This window comes from Aotus nancymaae, unplaced genomic scaffold (assembly GCF_030222135.1).
Source record: "Aotus nancymaae isolate 86718 unplaced genomic scaffold, 86718_ANA_hifiasm-v0.15.2.pri h1tg000010l, whole genome shotgun sequence".
Lineage (NCBI taxonomy): Eukaryota > Metazoa > Chordata > Mammalia > Primates > Aotidae > Aotus > Aotus nancymaae.
In genome coordinates, this window is record NW_026988421.1 from 29,550,836 (window position 1) to 29,570,646 (window position 19,811).

Below are 19,811 nucleotides of genomic sequence, written 5' to 3' on the forward strand. Positions count from 1 at the left end.
GTAGCCTGGTAGGATCAGGGGTCTCAGAGCATGGCCAGGACTACCGGGCACCCTCCACACAATATGGCCTTCTGCATAGGCAGTTGCAGTTACTACTCCACTGACAGCTCTTTAGAATCCATTCAGAGTTTTGGCCCTGCTGTAATCTCTGGGTGATGAATATTTCCCCTAATGAACTGACAGGAATTGAATTAGGCTGGAATGATCCTGTGCTTAGACTGTAGCTGATTAAACCCCCATCTGTGCAAGGCCTGCCTATGAACAGCTCATTACATACAATTTTTTAAAGGAGGGAAAAATGATGTTGGTATTCAAGTTCTGCAAAGGAACAGGAGAGAAACTGGAAGCAAAATGTCCATCCAGGCCTTTTGGCAGGATCTGGTTACTTTTAATCTGATCAGGCCAGTACTCCCACCTTAGGGCACCCCCACTTTCCAGCCAACTTATCTCATGAGAAGGGATTGAACCAGGGGTCTTCAGGGCACAGGTACCTGCACCCTTCCCCAAGAGTCCTGCCCAGATCTCCTCTGAGCCTGCAACTGTCTGCTTCCTGCAAGGAGCATTGATTAAGCAGGGAGTTGCTTTGGGGAAAGGTAGGAGAAGGAGAAGGCATGAGATCGAAGTCAGGCCTGTGGATTCAGTTCCCATCCGATGCAGCTCTGGCTCTTTGTTTTTCCTCCAAAATCCTTTGGTCACCTTCACAGGAAATCGCAGGGAGTTTGGGGCAGGCACTCTGGGCTATTCCTGAGACCTTTGTCAGTCAGGACCAAGGACAGCACCCCCCAACTATTTCAAGGATCACCAAACTTCCAGGTCCCTCCACTTCACCCTCTCTCTTCCCTGCCAAACATATTTCCTCATTCTTCAACACTCCTTTTCCTTTTCCTTCTTGTTCCCTTCCTCTTAGCCCTCCCTCTTCCTTCTCACTCCTTGTTCTTAATCCCAGGGACAGAGCCTGGCTTCTGATTCTTCACCACCAGGTACTTCACCCCAGGAATCCCTCAAGAAAAGTTATTTAGGCTGGGCACAGTGGTTCACGCCTGTAATCCTAGCCCTTTGGGAAGCCGAGATGGTTGGATCGCTTGATCCCAGGAGTGAGAGACCAGCCTGGGCAACATGGTGAAACCCCGTCTTTACAAAAAATTAGCCTGGCATGATGGTGCGCGCTGGTGGTCTCAGCTACTCAAGAGGCTGAGATGGGTGGATCGCCTGAGCCTGGGAAGTCAGGGTTGCAGTGAGCTGTGATCATGCCACTGCACTCCATCCTGGGTGACAGAGTGAGACCCTGTCTCAAAAAAATAAAAGTTATGTAAGCACCCCAAGAAGCCTATCCCACCAAACCTCTGTTAAAAGCCTTATTCCCATGACTGACTCTTACCCCTGCCATACAAGAACACACTGAAATCTGGTGATTAGCAGGAAGTAAGGTCAGGGTGATTATTCCTGAAAGACTGGCTAACTCCCCTTCTCCAGTGGAGTCCAGAATCAGCCCACCTGATTTGAGTACAACCATGGCTCTAACACTACAGCCTTCCCCTCCCCTCTCCTCCCATCTTTATTCCTTTCCCTCCCTTCCCTGCTTTCCTCTCCTCTGTGTCTCTATGAAAAGTGGCAGCAGCTGCTGGAGAAGGCAAACCCTTCAATGAGCATCAGCAATTGTAGTGACTGAATGTCCCAGCCTTCTTCCCCAGTTAATCTAACTTGGGAAGAGTTGAGGTGTGCTCTGGCTCTGCTGCCCGTGAAAGGCAGAGAATAAATAACAAGCCAGAGGCATAAACAGATGTGCAGATATATGCAGCTGGCATTTCCCTGCCAAATTACTATGGACAGAATGCTGGCAGGGGGCCAGGATGCCTCCCTCCCTGTTTGGAGTTCGGCCACCAGGACCTATCCAAGCTTACCATCCATTTGGCAACATCTGAGTGAAGGGAGAGGATGCCAGGGAAGGGAGTGGAGAGGCTGCAGGTGCCCTTAGGTTTGGTGAAGACTCCAAAAGCTTATCCTAAAGACTCAGATAAGTGGGAGTTAACATGGTGGGGAGGGATAGGGAGTTCTGACCAGGCCCTCCTTGTAGCTTCCCTAGGGTAGTCCCCTCAGGATGTGGCTTGAGGGTCAATTCTTCTCATACTATATGGCTCTGTGTTTCCACCCTCCCACTCACTCAAGGATTGGGTGTTCCTTGATCTTTGATCATATCTGGCATTTCTTAGAGTTGACGTGGAGTACAGGGGGCAGGCACCAGCTGGATAAGAGCCAATCAGAAACTGTGCAGAACAAAAAGATGTCCCCACAAGCTGGGTGCAGTGGCTCACACCTCTAATCCCAGCAGTTTGGAAGCCCAAGGCAGGCGATCATCTGAGGTCAGGAGTTTGAGACCAGCCTGGCCAACATGGGGAAACCCCATCTCTACTAAAAATGCAAAATTAGCTGGGCATGGTGGCACATGTCTGTAATCTCAGCTACTTGGGAGGCTGAGGCAGGAGAACCTAGGAGGTGGAGGTTGCAGTGAGGTGAGTTCATGCCACTACACCACTCCAGCCTGGGTGACAGAGTAAGACAGAGTTTGTCTCAAAAAAAAAAAAAAAAAAAAAAAAAGGCCCTACAGACTTCAGTTCTGGAATAAGAGATGGTGGAGAAACTGGTTGGAATTATTGTGCAAGTAGCAAAGCAAGTGGGCAGGGAGAGAAAGAATGAGCTAGAAGGACTGTTGCCCAAGGGGGTCTCTGTGGCTAGCCCCAGATCTGAATTCAAAGAGACACCTAGCCACCTTCTGGGCTTCATTCAGATCACAAAGGATCTTTTCTCTTATTAATTTGCCTTTCTTATTCCAGGCCATCTCATGCAGATTTGGGTGGTATGGAAAATTTTTCCAGTGCCTGATTACCACCCTTGCTCCAGATAAGGTGCTGCACATTTCTGACTTTATGGGGATGGGTGATGTCTGTTCTGATGAGCCATGGCATTATGACAGATCTTGAATGGTCTCAGTTCTGTAGGCAATGGGGAGCCAGAGAATTACATGATAAAAGTAAGTGGCCTAAAAAGACAAGACTGGGCCAGGCGAGGTTGCTCACGCTTGTAATCCCAGCACTTTGGGAGGCTGAGGCAGGCAGATTACAAGTTCAGGAGTTTGAGACCAGCCTGTTCAATGTGACGAAACCCTATTTCTAATAAAAAATACAAAAATTAACTGGGTGTGCTGGTGTGCACCTGTAGTCTAGCTACTAAGGAGGCTGAGGCAGGAGAATCGCTTGGACCTGGGAGAAGGAGACTGCAGTGAGCCAAGATCATGCCACTGTACTCCAGCCTGGGCAACAGAGCTAAACTCCATCTGGGAAAAAAAAAAAAAAAAAAAAAAACTGGGAGTGGAGTGGAAGGATGGGGTGAGGGAAGGAGAGATGCAGAGTGAGGAGGCTAGTTAGGAGCCTGTTGTCATTCAGGCCTGATGATGGGATCCTAAGCTATGCAATGGTAAAGGAACAGAGGGAAGAGTGGAAGAACTGCTGGGACTTTGTGATGGATTGAACGGGAATCAGATGAAGAGAGATAGATAACATGGCCACACAATTTATTACACAATCTAGAACAGTTTTGAGCACGAATGGAGTTCTAGCAATGATTTTACCAAGACAATAGACATAGCCTGTGGACACCTCTTGGCAAATCTGAACACACAGATGGTTTGGTCAAAGATGAATTTGGGTGTTTGGGAAAAGCATGTATAGGAACGATGCTGACCAAAGCAAGGAGGCTGTGGGGCAGAGTATCAGGATGGGAAAAGAGGGAACAATGAGACTGGCGCTGGACTTGCCGAGTTTGAAGCACTTACAGACATTCACCTTGCAATAACCAGCAGGCCACCCTCTTCCAAGCATCCATGGGTGCTTGCTTGGCAATGTATGTTTCAAACTTGGAGAAGTCAGGGTTAGATACAGTGCTTTTGTTTTTCTTTCTTTCTTTCGAGACAGAGTCTTGCTCTGTTGCCCAGGTTGGAGTGCAATTGCGCAATCTCAGCTCACTGCAATCTCTGCCTCCTGGGTTCAAGCGATTCTCCTGCTTCAGCCTCCCGAGTAGCTGGGATTACAGGCTCCCGCCACCACTCCCAACTAATTATTGTATTTTTAGTAGAGACTGGGTTTCACCATCTTGGCCAGGCTGGTCTCAAACTCCTGGCCTCGTTATCCACCCGCCTTGGCCTCACAAAGTGCTGGGATTACAGGCGTGAGCCACCGTGCCTGGCCTAGTAAATATTTTTTACTCACAGATGCCACTTCTAGGAATCTTAATCTCAGGAAATATTCATTCTTGTACCAAAAAATGACATATATTAAAGCAAGATCATTGTGTCATCGCTTGGAAACAACCTAAATGTCTTTGAATAAAGAATTGGTTCAATCTATTCTGGAGTGTCATGTGAAATATATCCATACATATTGAGGTATATCCATACATGACCTGGAAAATATCTCTGGCATTTTTAAGTGAAAAAGGCAAGTTGCAAAATAATAGCATGACACAATAAATATATAATAATTTTTAAGCCCTATTTTTGTGTATGTCTATATGGTGAATATGTAAGAGACCTAGAAGAATATACACTGAATTGTTAACAGTAGTTGCTTATGAAAAAGGGAATAGGATGAGAGGGAAAGAGAAAGGCTTTTACTTCTTTACACATTACAGAAGTTTGACATCAAATTTTTTTTCTTGAGATAGGGTCTCAATCTGTTGCCCAGGCTGGAGTGCAATGGCATGATCATGGCTCACTCAGCCTCCAGCTCCTGGGCTTGAGTGATCCTTCCACCTCAGCCTCCTAAGTAACTGAGACCACAGGTGTGCACCACCACACCTGTGTTTTTTGTAGAGATGGAGTCTTGCTGTGTTGCCCAGGCAGGTCCTCAACTTCTGAGGTCAAGTGATCCAACTGCCTCAGCCCCCCAGTGTGCTAGAATTACAGGTGTGAGCCACCATACCTGGCCGAAATGGAAATTTTTATAAGCATATGTTCATAGACTACATTTCTAAAGTAAAGGACCAAAAAAATGATTTTTTTTTTTGAGACGGAGTTTTGCTCTTGTTGCTCAGGCTGAAGTGCAATAGCTCTATCTCTGCTCACTGCAACCTCCACCTCCTGGGTTCAAGCGATTCTCGTGCCTCAGCCCCCTGGGTAGCTGGGATTACAGGCAAGCACCACCATGCCCAGCTAATTTTTGTATTATTAGTTGAGACGGGGTTTCTCCATGTTGGTCAGGCTGGTCTCAAACTCCCGACTTCAGGCGATCTGCCTACCTCGGCCTCCCAAAGTGCTGGGATTATAGGCATGAGCCTGCGCCGGGCCCAAAAAAAGGATTTTTAAATACATACTAAGGAGTTATTAAGAGATGGGTGAAGCCCTAGGAGTGGGTGAAAGCAGAGACTGGGGTTGAAACTTGAGACCTATTCCCACAGAGGATAAGCTAGGAGCAAGGAGACAGGCCAGAAAAGAAACCCTAGAGGGGGGCCAGAAAGGGTGGAAATCACATCTGACTCCCAAGGCTAGGGAAATAGAATCTCCGCCTCCCACGTAAGGCTGCCCTAACCATTCTCTCCAAACTCCAACCCTGCCCTTCAGGAGAACTGAGCTATATAAGAGCCCAGCTTTGTTCTAGGGTTGTGACGTGTCCTCAGTGACCCACAGCTGTTCCAGACGCCAAGCTATTAGAGAAAAGCCACCTCTACATCAACTGCCACACCAACCCAGAAGACTGGCTCAATCCCAGGCACAACCTAGGGTGACCCTGCCTGAGCCTATGTGGCCTCACCCTGGGCAGTCCTGACTTTTTCCTACTTCTCTCCTCTTCCCTATTACTGTCAAAACTCCCAGCACTTCTCCAGGTGAAGAAAATAATAGCCAGAAATTAATTCCATCTTGGGGAGCAGGGCTGTGTGTATGTGTGTATTGTTGGGGGTGGCAGGGACAGGACGGACAGAGAGCAGCTTGACTCACAAGAGTTCCTCCCCTGGGGAGATGGAACCTGACAGACAGGGGTGTGGGATGCATCGAGGTGACTTCCTGACAAGGCTGTCAGCACGTTTCACTCTTCATTCTCAGCAGCAAGTCCCCCGCAGCTAAGCTGAGGCTTCTTTTTCTCCCTCTCCCTCTCTAAGGCTGGCTCTCTTCCCCTGGCCAGTGCCTCTTCTCCCCGTTGGGAAGCCCTTTCCAGTGCTTACATCCTATTGTGGTGCTCCACTTCTCAGCTCTGCTAGGCTTTTCCTTTTGCTTCTTGTAACAGAAGTTCATCGAGTCAGCTTTTCTATTATGGTGCCCTAGCCCCTGCCTCCTTCCCAAACACAGCAAATGTAATAGATGATTGGGAGTCCAGGGATACACACAGCACAAGGGGCAAGGAGACAGTGTGCACGTGTGTGTGTGTGTGTGTGTGTGTGTGAGAGAGAGAGAGAGAGAGAGAGAGAGAGAGCCTTTTAATCTGTGTATATGCTGCCGGTGGAGGGAGGGGTTCAGAATGTGTATGGGCTGGAGGAGGGCACAGCTGGCCCTAAACATAACGTTCCTCAGGTCTTAGAAGATTATAGAGATCAGTATCAGCAGTGTCTATAGAGTCTGTCTCATCAGCAGCCCCCTCCCCAATTTATAAATGAGAAAGCTGAGGCCCAGAGAGTTACGTAACTTATCTTCCATCACACAGCTAACTAGTGGTAGAACCACGGTTAAAACCCAGGAATTCGGGCTCATGGGCAATGCTGTGTTCACAACTCTTTCAGAAACCTTAGAGAACACGTGCTATATCTCAGACGCTACGAAGATGACAACAAGGAGAGACCCCCATCTCTACAAAATAAAATAAAAATAAATAAGTAAATAAATAAATAGCTGGGGCTTGGTGGCATACCCCTGCAGCCCCAGCTACTCAGGAGGCTGAGGCAGGAGGATCCCCTCAGCCCAGAAGTTCAAGGCTGCTGTGAGCTATAATCACACCACTGCACACCAGCCTGGGAGACAGACCGTGTCTCAAAAAAAATTAAATTAAAATTAAATCTCAAAAGATGAGGCTGGGTGTAGTGGTGCATGCCTGTAATCCCAGCACTTTGTGAGGCCCGAGGCAGGTGGATCACCTAAGGTTGGGAGTTTGAGACCAGCCTGGCCAACATGGTGAAACCCCATCTCTACTGAAAATACAAAAATTAGCTGGGCGTGATGGCACATGCCTGTAATCCCAGCTACTTGGGAGGCTGAGGCACGAGAATCACTTGAACCTGGGAGGCAGAGGTTTACTGAGCCAAGGTGGCACCACTGCACTCCAGCCTGGACTAGAGAGAGATTCTGTCTCAAAAACAAAAAACAAAACAACCACAAAAAACAAAAACCTCAAAGATGATAGAATTGACTAACAACTTCTTAAAGTGATAGGAAAATCTAGAATCTCCTGGCCTTCAGGCTGCCCAGGGGACAGGCAGGGCCCTGTCTCTCTGTGTCCCCAGCAGCCCCAGCGGTGACAGCAACCCCTGTTTCCATCACCTCGGATTCTCTCCTGCCAGAGTCCTTCTTGGTTGGGTGTTCCTGACGAATCCCCATTCCCCCCGCCTCATCCAAGGACCCAGCCCAAGACAAATGTGTCTTCCTCTTACCCAAGCTCTGATTCCAGCCGCTGCCTAGGGCCTGCTTGACTTTTTCCCAGCTTACATCTGAAGTTCCCTTTAGGCCACAGCCCCTTGGCATTGGAGTCATTTGACTGCTCCAGGAATAACCCAAGACAGCTCCCCCTTCGTTGATTGGAAGAAAAATTAGTTCTTAACACAAGCTCTGTTCATTTGACAGCAACATGAAACACCAGCACGGGGCTGCCACCCACTCTACCCCTGCCCAGCATGGCATACGGTCTGCCGGTCCCTTTGCAAAGCTCATATATGAAGATTGTCTTCCCCATCGCGCTCTGCCCCCCACCCCCTCCAGGAGCCTCTGCTATAAGGGGATGGTGGCCAGTACGCCAGTCTTCTCCTATTGCTCTAATCGCCTCTTCCATCTGCCCGCAGCTCCCCCAGGAAGAGGAGTAGAAAGAAAGGTGCGGAAAAGAGGTTGGCAGGGCAGTAAAATGTCAGGGCCTTTCCTCTCGCAGCTCTGGAAGAGTCCCGCTTTCTCTCCTCGCCCCCTCCCCGTCTCCATCTCCTCCCCCTCCCTCTTTCTCCTCGGCAGACTCCGCTGCAACCGCTGCAGAGGCAGCAGCATTGGGGGGGGATGAGGGGGGAGAGGTTAATTATTGCTCCCCGCCCCCCACGCCCCCCCACAAGATGTATCTGACTGTCAGAAGGGGTGACAGATGAAGACAAAGTACAGGTACGGCGCGAACCGGCCCTCCTAGTACCAGCCAGGGGTGGGGGTGGAGAGGGGCGCTACCGAAGTTTTAACCCCTCCAACGCTGGTTCACGCAGCACGGAGGGGCGGCAGGAGTCGGGGAAGTCGGAGTTAGAAGCTGGGTCCTGACGGGGGTCGGCTGAGCCCAGAAAACCTGTGGGGCCTCTTGCCTTGCTCCAGAGATCTGAGATGGCGGGTTAGGTTGCAGGGAGCTACTGTCCCAGAGGCTACAGAATCAAGATCACAAGCAATCATTCAGAGAACCTTACAGGAACAGAGAAAGGGGCTCATGGAGTTGCCTAGGTCTATTTGGGGACTCAGGAACCCCAGTAAGAGGGAGGGTTTCACCACTGTTTCACCTTCTCCATGACAATGCCACCCTCGGCGTCTCTCCCCAAGGCTGCTTGTCAGGGTGTGCCTGTGTATTGAGAATGAGCGTCTGTGTAACTGTGTGTCTGAAACTGTGTGTACTTGTGATGATGTAACTCAATCGGCTTGGAAGTACTGGACTTCCAAGTGTTGGGGGGGTGTGTGTGTGTGCATGTATGTAAACGGGTGTGTGCATACACACCCACAGGTGCTTGGAAGGTGTGTAAGGGTACTTGACAGTGCCTATACTGTGAACACAATGTATTGTGAGTGTGTATGAGAGAGCGCGCTTCTGTCTTTAAGTGTAGCTGTGGTGAGGGCGTGTGTATCGGGAGAATGTGGATGTGTGTGTGGAGCACTGAGGTGTCTGTATTTGGGACCATACACAACGTGTGCTACTGTGAGAGGTATGTGGACGTGGATTCTGGTGTAAGCGTGAGCACGGTTGTGTGTGCACACAGGAATGTGTGTGCACACTGGCTCAAGGCTGCAGCCTCTTCCTCTCACTGGCGTCCCTCCCTTTTCTGACTCCCCTCTCTCCATAAGCAAACAAGGTGAAATAATTACTTTTCCATTTAAACGCCCCATGTTCAAGCCAGAATGAAAACAAAGTGATTTAATAAAATTGTCTTTAAAAGGGAAAAGAGGAAAATAAATGCCTGCTCTGCTCCCCTCCCTGGCGTTCAGGGAGGCCCCAAGCCCTTCAAAGTTAATTAAAACAGGAACTAAAATCACAGAATCGCTTCCCAATCCTTTTCCCATCTCTTTCTGTTTTAAAGGAAGGCAGCCCCAGAACGGCTGCTCAGGTCTATGCCTGAGAGTAGAGTTCCTCCTGTTCCAAGTTTTGACTTCCCCCGGGACCAACCCTCATTCTTAGCAGGCACCTTGGCCTCCCTGCACCCATGTCTGGGAGAGGCAGCTCCGTCTCCACTGCCCTCCTCCCAAAGAGTCATTAAAGGCTTTGTCTGGTCATTTGAAGTCCTTGATGGACACTGGTCCCCACCGGAAGCTTCTGGCCTTGCCTCCTCCCAGGACAGAGCCAGCCCTCAGCCCCTGCTGCTCCCCCACCCCAGGTCCCTTGAGCCTACAGCTGCTCTGAGCTTTATCTGTCTTCACTGACCCCCTGGCCCAGTCCTCAGCTCCAGCCCAGCACAGTTCCGGCTGCTTCCGCCTGGTCTGGATCTGTTCCCCATCAGAGGCCCCATTGGAGCTCTAGCCCTTCATCAGCCCAGATAAAAGAGATGGATGGGGGTGGCTTTGGGGGATGCCTCTCCTCACGAGCCAGAGGTAGAGCCCTGGGTTCTGACAAGGACTCCCTGAGGAGCGCTAAGGGTAGGGGTGAAGGCTGCTGAGCTCTCTGGAAGCCCAGTCCCTGCCCATCTCTATCCTGCCTCAGCCCTTCCCCTTTTCCTAAGGCCTCCTCCAGGCAGGTGCCAGGACTGCAATCACCCCATTCTCCAACACACCCACTTCAGCAGGAAGCCCTGCACTGGGCACCCTGCCCCCATCTCCATGCGGAGCATCTGCCCAAAATAGTAATGCATAGAAAACTGATGTTTGTTGAACACCTATTTTGTTCCAGACACATTGCTTATAGATCTCTAATCCTTGTCACAACCCCCATGGAGTAAATTTTATCACTATATTGCAGAAGAGGACACAGAAGAAAGAAAGTTAAGAAAACTACCCAACGTATGCACTTAAAGAGCAGTAGAACTGGCTGAGTGCGGTGGCTCATGCCTGTACTCCCAGTTACTGAAGATGCTGAGGACTGCTCCAGCTCAAGAGTTCAAGGGTGCAGTGATCGTGCCACTTTAGTCTGGGTGACAAAGCGACACACTGACTTAAGAAAAGAAAAAAGCAGTAGAACTGAGGCTCAATCTCATACTGCAAAACCTCCTGTGCAAAGACTCACTATTACCTTTCAGAGATTACTCCCCCAACCCCCACTATTGCCCCCAGAACTTAACCCCTCTGAAGCCAAGGAGTTAGGCCCAGGAGAACTGTGGGGCCTTCTCCAGCCCTACTCCAGCTTTTGAGGTGGGGGTAGCAAGAAGCAACTGTCCCTAGAGTCCTCAACCCTTATCCTGGGAGACTCCCTTACTTCTCTCCAGCTGTCACCACTTCTTATAGAGACACTGTCTTTTCTCCCAGGGGACTCCAGGCCTCATTTCAGTACCTTCAAGTCCATCCCACGGTCCTCCCCTCCAAGCGGATGGGTTGAGATTTGATTATGGGATAACTCTTGTCGCCACAACTGGACTTCCATAATGGTTCACCCTGTCCAGAGAGCCTTCAGTTGCCCAAATGGCGGAGTAAATGCCAAATCCAAATCCAGGCCAGGCACAGTGGCATGTGCCTGTAGTCCCAGCCACTCGGGAGGCTGAGGCACGAGGATCTCTTGAGCCCAGGACCTCAAGTCCAGTCTGGGCAGCAGAGCAAGACCCTGCCTCTAAAAAGAAATCAATCAGAAAAATAAATCCAGGCTAAGAACTAGTTTGCGGTTTTAGCACACTCCCCCTACCCCACTCCCTAACCAGTGAGGACACAGCCCAGGGATCTAAGACCTCAACGCTGGGGAAAATAAGAGGCCCTGAAGAAAGGAGAAAAAGGCAGCGAAGGGGCAGAAACCCTGGTAGTCCAGCAAGGGAGAGTGAGAAGGAAGGGGAGAGGTATGAGTATTACCATAGACCAAGGGGTAGGGTGGCACCTGGAGACTCCCAGACTTGCCTGCATCTGGAAAGCATCTAGCAAAAGCAGGCAAAGGAAGAAATGATTCTGAAGCACCCTCCCACTTAAGCCCTAGAAGTGTGTGTATGTGTTGGGGGAATGGGTGGATATTCTGTGACCTTTTCCATGTCTATGCCCCACCCTTATTTTAACCCCTTGGGTTGAGCCCAAATTGGAAGCTGGTAATGGCAGCTGGGTGGGCGATGACCCAGGTGGCTGGGACAAGGCTTCATGGGACGCTGGTGTTGTAAGCCCTGCCCCACCGCGCCCACCACTTAAGTGAGTCATCTAAACCAGGCCAGGCCCTGGAGTTAGCTCTCCTCCTCTGCCCCCAGCACATCTGGGAGCCAGCTTGAGCAAAGAGAGGGCTAAACTGTGGCCCAGCTTGGGGAAGGGAGGTGGGGGTGGGGAGGGAGGAATGACTCCTGGAGATGGTTTCCAGGCTCTACCCCCAGATGTGTGTATCCCTGCCCCCAGAGCCTCTATCTCTGCCCTGGCCCCACCCCAACTCCATCCCCAATCCCAACCTCATCACTGACCTCTGCCCCCTTCTCTATCCCACCACCCCACCCCTCCCCAAGTGTCCTCAAACCACCCCCCATTATCCGCAAGTGACTCCCAGAGCTCACTGCCTCCCAGACCTGATCCCTCCCAGTCTCTAAGAGCCCTCATCACTGCCCTCAGAGAACCTGGCCCCTTACCTCCAGGCTCCTAGACCCCACTCCCACCCTTCCACAGCACTGAGCAGAGGCAAGACTTGATGTGAGTTAACAGTTCCTTACCACACGTGGACTTACACAGCTGTTCCTGGTTTAGAAAGAATTCAGTCAGCTAGGCACAGTGGCTCATGCCTGTAATCCCAGCACTTTGGGAGGCCGAGGCAGGCAGATCATGAGGTCAGGAGTTCGAGACCAGCCTGACCGACATAGTGAAACCCTGTCTCTACTAAAAATACAAAAAATCAGCCGGGCATGGTGGTGGGCGCCTGTAGTCCCAGCTACTCGGGAGGCTGAGGCAGGAGAATCATTTGAACTCAGGAGGCAGAGGTTGCAGTGAGCTGAGATTGCGCCATTGGACCCCAGCTTGGGCAACAAGAGTGATACTCCTTCTCAAAAAAAAAAGAAAGAAAGAAAGAAAGAAAGAAATTCAGCCATTCAGAAGGCTGAGGAAATAACCAAAGTGCATCCTCGGAGGCAACGGGCCTACATCTCTAGCTTCTTTCCCTGTGACCTCAGCTGCCTGCACGGTCAGAATAGGGCTCCAGGTGATAGGACCTGTGATTGTGAGTAAAAAACCAAGGAATCTCCAGGTCTACCAGAGTTTAAGCCTATCTACTCCTTACACATATACATATTAGACAGTATTACACATGCATGTGCACATAATCCTGGAAATATAAACATACATAATGCATGTTAATTAAAATACACACATCTTAGATGGAATGTAAGTTCCACGAGGGCAAGAACAATTTTTTTAAGGCTCTGTCACCCAGGCTGGAGTGGTGCAATCATAGCTCACTGCAGCCTTGAACTCCTGGCTCAAACAATCCTCCTGCCTCAGCTACCAGAGTACCTAGGATTACAGGCATGTGCCATCACACGAAGCCAGGAGTTTAAAATATTTTTTTGTAGAGATGGGGCTTCACTATGTTACTCAGGCTGGTCTCAAATTCCTGGGATCAAGTGATCCTCCCACCTCAGCCTCCCAAAGTGCTTGGGTTACAGGCAATTTTTTTTCCATGATGTAGCCCCAGTGCTGGTATGTAACAAATATTTGTAGAAAGAATGACACAGCCAGGCATCATGGCTCATGCCTGTAATTCCTAGCTACTCAGAAGGCTGAGGCAGAAGGATCACTTGAGCCCAGGAGTTTGGGGCTGCAGTGAGCTATGAAAGTGCCACTGTATTCCAGCCTGGGTGACAGAGCAAGAACCTGTCTCTAAAAAAAAAAAATGACACATAATAGAATATATACTTGAAAATAAATGTCTACATATACATGTAACAATACATCCATATATACTTTTGCATGCACATACACACATACAAAAGCTACACGTAGGCCGGGCATGGTGGCTCACTCCTGTAATCCCAGCACTTTGGGAGGCCGAGGCAGGCAGATCACTGGAGGGCAGGAGTTCGAGACCAGCCTGGCCAACATAGTGAAACCTCATCTCTACTAAAAATACAAAAAATTAGCAGGGCATGGTGGCGTGCACCTATAATACCAGCTACTTGGGAGGCTGAGGCAGGAGAATTGCGTGAACCCAGGAGGCAGAGGTTGCAATGATCTGAGATAGCACAACTGCAATTCAGCCTGGGCGACACAGTGAGACTCCATCTCAAAAAACAAAAAAACTACATGTGTAATATATCCACATACATATATATGCATTTAAATAACCCACATACGTATATTGTGACATGTATACATGTATACATACAATGCACATATAACTATGAATATATTCGATATTGTTACATATAGATATCACGCACAGATACCATAGTAATATATGCTACACATGCATGTACACATTCATATAGATTAAATGAATACAAATTGAAGCATCTTTTTTTTTAACTCAGATTTTTCCAGGTCAAGTAAATTGTCTCAAGGTCCCTGGCCCAGGTCTGAGCGTCACTACCAGAATGATCCACCAGATGGCGCTCTTTCCCCATTTCCTGTACTTCCAAGTGTTGCCAGAGATGTCGCCTGTTTCCGCTAAAACTCGCAAAGTCAGGAGTTCCCCTGGCGCTTCCCCGCACGCCACCGCCCGCGCCCTCCCCCCAGCCCCCACCAGCGTGGTGAGCGTGTCCTCAGTCCCCAGAGTCTGCAGTCTTGGCGCTCTCTGGGTCGGGTTCATCTTTCCGGCTTTCAGGCATCTTTTTGAGGGTCGCTCTCCGGCTTCGACCTCCAGTTCTGCTCAGTGCGCACAGCGACCCCTGGTCACCAGAGCGCCAGGGGCTGGGCTTCGCTCGGACACCCTCGGTTATGCAGCACGGCTGCGCAACCGTTCTTTGGCGCCTTCGCGGTGACAAGCATCCAGACGAAGCGGCCCGCCTCCTCACGACAGCCCGAGGAGGGGTTAGGGTCATTTGCAGACAGCCCCCTCTGGCTTCCTCTTCACCCTCTGCCCTAGGTGGAGGAGAGACGCACGCCCAGCCCGGCTCAGCTAAAAGCTGGGCGAAGGGCCCGGCTGAGACCTGGAAGTCTAGGCTTGGGAGGGGCTGGTCCGAGGGACCCTTCCTGCCCCGGTTGGAAAGCGCATTCCAGGGATTTCAAGCGGACTATACTTAAAATCTCGGAGTGGGGGAAGCAGGGTGCGACTGAGCCTCTCCCGCCTTCAGGCCTGGGCAACTCTGGGTTGGAGCTCCTGGAGCCTCACATCTCGGGTGTGAGCAACCTAGGACACAGAACGCGGGGATGGCTTGGAAGCCCGTGGGGAGGCGAAGCCGGGAGTTCTGGCAGCGGCTCAGCCTCCCCATCCTCTTCCTCCCCCCTCCCCTTCCCTCCCCCGGGAGCAGCAGGAAATTATTTATTAAAACGCCGCCCGCGCTCTCATTTATTTGCAGTGAATAATCCTCGGCATCTCAGCACGTTTATTAAACCTTTCCCGTCCCCGCGCCCGCATTACTTTAATAATAAATCGCGTGTCACTTTCCAGCGGCGTTATTAAAGCGAGTCCGCTGCAGCCAAGGCGGGGTGCGGGGAGGGAGGGGGCGGTGGGCAACAGTTCTCCCATTCCAGGCTGCGGGGCTTGAACCAGCACGGCGGTGGAGGAGGAAACTGAGGCTGCTAGGAGGCTGCTCCTGAACACCTACAAAGTCGGCTAACGCGATCTAGAAGTACGGATTCCCCCGGGACCTGCGTGACCCTCTCCGGTGGGGTGGGGCTTTCGGCGAGGAGCCTCTGCTCTGCAGGTGGGGGCGGTCGGAGCTATGGGCCCGCAGAGGGCGCCTTGGAGCCCAGTTGGGCGAAAAGCAAACTAAACTAGGGGGCGGATTACCCGGTTGATGCTGGGACTTACACCCACGTCCCCTCTTTCAGCGCCCAGAGGATTCTGGCCACGAAGCGGAACAGCACGCCCCACCCACGCCTACCCCTCTGCTCCTGCTTCAGTGGTCGCCCTGGAATCGGCTCCTGGTATCCAACCCGCTTGCGCTGTTGCACGGCTCCTGGGGCCGCCCGGCTCCAGCCTGGGTTCGGCAATAAAATCTGTCGCTGGCTTAGGGACCGGGGGCCAGGCAGCAGTAGATGGAGTAGTGCGTAGCCACAGGAGGTGCAGCCAGGCAAGCCCTTGGGTTGGAGTTCCGGACCAAGCCCCTCCCAGGAGACCGGGTTCCCTGAGTTGGGCCCTAGAGGACAAACTGTGACGCGCATCCAAGGGCAGGCCCTCCCGCAGTGGCGCCAGGATCCTGGCGGAGCCCTGGCGTATAGGAGGCGTCGTTATCCACACACAATGTCTCGACCTCGCTGACTTACGCTTTCATTCTCTCCTTCAATCATTAAATAAACATTGAATCTCACTAGTGTCCCTGGGCTAGGTAAGGAGAATGAGGAAAGAGACTTGGGGAGCCCAAGAATGTGGTTCTGGGAGGGACCCCAAGCCAGATAGGACAGGTCACAATTGGGACAAATAGGAAACAGGCTTACTATGGCTCTGCGTTCTGCAGGGAAATGAGTAGATTCCTATGGGAGCTGGGGAAGGGTATGGACCACACAGGTGACCAAACTTCTGCTCCCCTCTATCCAGTTTACGCTTTCATTTTGTGAGGCTATCCACACAGGCCTGATTCCCCATTCTGCCTTGGGAAGTGTTCAGCGTAAGATGAGCCCAGAAGCAGGTACCTATACCAGCCCCAGTGGAGGGCAGACTGGGATTATGCCTTCCCTCCAACCAGATGGCCCCACCTCCCTCCCTCAAAGGCAGGGTAGGCCCCAGTTCAAGCCTTTTCTCTGTACATCTGGCAGGCATGTGCTTAGAGAACAGGCCCTGCAGCTTCTGGAAGCCAGAGTTCTGCTAGTGTGGGAGGCCTCCTAGGGATATTCCATTTTCATGTGCACAACTGCATAAATTGTGTGTGCATCTGTGTGGCCCAGTTCATTAGAAATCTTTATTGGTGCCTAGCCCTGTGCTAGGCTTTGCCCAATACAGAGTGGTATAAGATCTGGAGCTGGCCTCGCCCATCTCTCTGCGCTGAACTAAGCCATGCTCCGCTGCACTCTCTCCTGTACAAAAGACAGCAGACAGCAAAGAGGACTGCAGTTAGTAGGTGCAACTGGGGCTTAGGAGAGAGGGAAAAGTTCTGGAAGATGACTTTGGGAAAAGGGTAAACAAGCTAGGTAAACATTGGGGACTAGGAAAGAACAAGAACCAGGGCCTGGGAGGAAAAGCAGTTAGAAGAGTGGCTGAGCAGGGCTGGAAGAAGTGGAGGATCCTGGTGCCTGCACCTCTTGTGTCTGCTCCAGCCCCCACCCCAGCCTGTTGAAGGTCCTACTGGCCAGGGCATCTCCTGCATGGGCCCTTTGTACCCCACCGTTCCTGGTCTCAGCCTCTCTCCCTATCCTCCTCCAGCTTTTCTCTCTCCCCTACCACCCTGCTACCTCGGAGTCAAGTAGGCCTCCCATGATCACCCCTACTGAGAGCATGAAAGCAGTCCATGAAGGGACCCTGCTCCCCTTTCCAGGTATTTTCAAGAGCAGGGATGAACACTATAGGCGCTCACCCACCCCCAAGGGCCAGAGCTCTGGATCTAGTAGTAATCACTCTCTTCACTTTCAGCCTCTTCCTCAGGAACCAGGTTTAGTGATCGCAGCTGGGGGATTCCTGTAGAGTTGAGCTGATCTGCAAACACATGTGGGCAAAGGACAGAGAACAGGAGAGAGGGGCTGTCATTGCCCACATAGCTCAGTCTGCAGAAGGCTATGCTTGTGTACGCACTCACATGCACAGACACATGGATTGCTTCTTACACATTCACAGGTGGAATCCAGAACCACCCCCCCAACCCCCAGAGCTCAGGGATCCCCTTACCAGGTGTGAGCACTGTCAAGCTAGCAGGGGCCTCCACCTGACCCAGGGCATTGCGGGCAAGGCAGCGGTAGGTGCCCTCGTCGCTGGGACGCACAGCCTGGATCTGCAGCCAGCCAGTCACCTCAAACCTCTGGGGTCCACCCCTAAACTGGAGCCAGGCAAGGAATCAGCAGGGTCCTTCTGGAGGGCCCTGGGCTGCCTGAGGGAAGCCTCTCCCACCGGTGTCTACCTGTACGGAGATGTGGGGGTCATCCCCTGGCAGTTGGATGTCCAGGCCGTCTTTCCTCCACTCAATGGAGGCCATGGGGTAGGCGAACACCTCACAGCCAAAGATCACATCCTGCCCTGTCACATTCCAAGTGTCATAAGGATGCGACACGATCTGGGGCCCTGGGGGTAAGGTGGGAGGTCTGAGAACAGCATGGCCCAGCAAAGCCATCTGGTCCGGCAAAGACATGATACACAAATTTTTGTGGACGTGCTTGTGGCAGAACACAATATATGCTGAGGTAAATAACACATCCATAAACACACCATGACACACACAGGTACACACAGATGTGGATGCTGGTACACACAAGGGTACCACGCATATGTGGAGACATACATGCACATGGGCACACAGAACCTTATGCAGACCCAATGCACAAACAAGCGCACACACCTACACTGTATCTTGGCAGCCACTCTGTCCCCAACTGCTCCCCTGTCCTCATTCCACCCTCCCCAGCCTTTCCTGCAGTGCCAGTAACCAACACCTCCAGGCCCCCCTTCCCCCTTTTCTAAACAGGCCCAGTTCCCAAATGCCGGAAGAGCAGCGGTTCCCTCCACCGCACCCCCTGGGGGTGTCCCGCGGCAAGGCCGAGAGGCTGAAGCTGAACTTTCGAGACAGGCAGGAAGCCTGCAGGAGAGGAGGAAATTGTTGGGACCCTGCAGTGTTTGTTTTCTGGCTGCCCCAGCCAAGCCAGACCCAGAGCTGGGGCTCAGGAAGTGAAAGTTACTAAAGCCGCCAAGGAAAACTAGGGGCCTGAATGTCCCCCAGTCTCCGGGGATAGACAGGGAGAACTAGCTGAGCTCCCCGCTCCCATTCACTAATCCCTAAACGCAGGAGAAAAGAGAGAGGTGGGGAGACTGGGTGAACAGACTGCTCTAAGAATCTGCCCAAATGAAACGTGATTGTATCTCACAGGAACCCGTCTTCCTGCCTGGACTCCACTGGTCTGGGAAAAGTGTTAGGGTCTCGGAGCCAACCATAGGCTACGTGCCAGCACCCTCAGAGGACCTGTCCCTCCCTGCCAGCCAGCTCTGGAGCTTTCACGTAGTTCAGCGCATGCAGCTTGCTGACGAACCCTGGGACCCCCACTCCACTCCATCCCCCACCTCCACCTTCAGGTGGCAGATTCTATGGACCAGTAGCGAGAGCAGGGTTTTATACTGGACTCGAGGCCTCTACGGCCTTATCTTTTTTGTTCTGCTGGCCAGAGACCAATGTCTGTGGTCGGGGAGCAGTGCCTCCAGGAAGCTTAAGTGTTGGGGGTGGAGGCCCCGGGTCATTCGTACCCGATTCGCAGGGCCCCGGGTGTGCCACAGTGAGGTTGGTATCGGGTCGAGCTCGGGCCACCTCCTGCAGGCGACAGATCTGGGCGTAGGTGTGACCGTCAGACCCGCAGAGCGGGCGCTGCGAGCGACAGGCACACAGCGGTTCTGGCACCTCTCCACGGCTCAGGTCGCCGCCTGTGTCCAGCCGGCACTCAAGCTGCTCGCCGCAGCGCCCGTAGAAGTGAGCATTGGGGTCAAGGTCGCAGAGCTGGCCCTCGAGGTTGGCGCATTCCCAGCAGCAGCTGCACGGGTCGCGCACCCAGCCCGCCAGGCAGCCCCGAGGCGCGGCGCACTCCTCTGGCCGGCAGGGAGCGCAGCCCTCGCCCTCCGCTAGCAGCCGCAGCCAGCCACGCCGCAGGTAATCGGGGCCTGGGGACGGCCTTGCGCCGGTCGGGGGCGGCGTCTGCACCACCAGCAGTAGCAGGAGCAGAGGCAGCGCCAAGGCAGCTGCGGGCAGCGGCGGCATGGTTAGCTGGAAGCCCTGCGAGCACTCGGAGCATCAGCGCGTTCTCAGCACCCTGCCAGGAAGGGAAGCCAGGTCAGGAGGTCAGAAACAGGGCCTGTGCCGAAAGACCAACCTCACTGCTTCTTATACCAAAGCATGACGCTAGCATCGCCCCCTCCCCTGCTACCAAGTAGACTCCCCCAACACAAAGGCCTAGTGACCCTCTAGGGATTATCAGTTGTGGCAGTTGGCAATCAATTGGGCTGTTGTAGGGGGGC

General features: G+C 52.2%; 1 protein-coding gene across 1 annotated transcript; it reads right to left on the reverse strand.

Moving 5' to 3' along the window:
* Nucleotides 1-16,550: 16,550 nt before the first annotated feature.
* KAZALD1 (Kazal type serine peptidase inhibitor domain 1) lies at nucleotides 16,551-19,588 on the reverse strand. Its single transcript, XM_021672958.2, is given in 6 exon segments — nucleotides 16,551-16,684; nucleotides 17,186-17,300; nucleotides 17,490-17,637; nucleotides 17,719-17,879; nucleotides 19,050-19,560; nucleotides 19,562-19,588. Coding segments are annotated over 5 exon segments (939 nt in total). The 3' UTR covers nucleotides 16,551-16,684; nucleotides 17,186-17,208.
* Nucleotides 19,589-19,811: the final 223 nt, after the last annotated feature.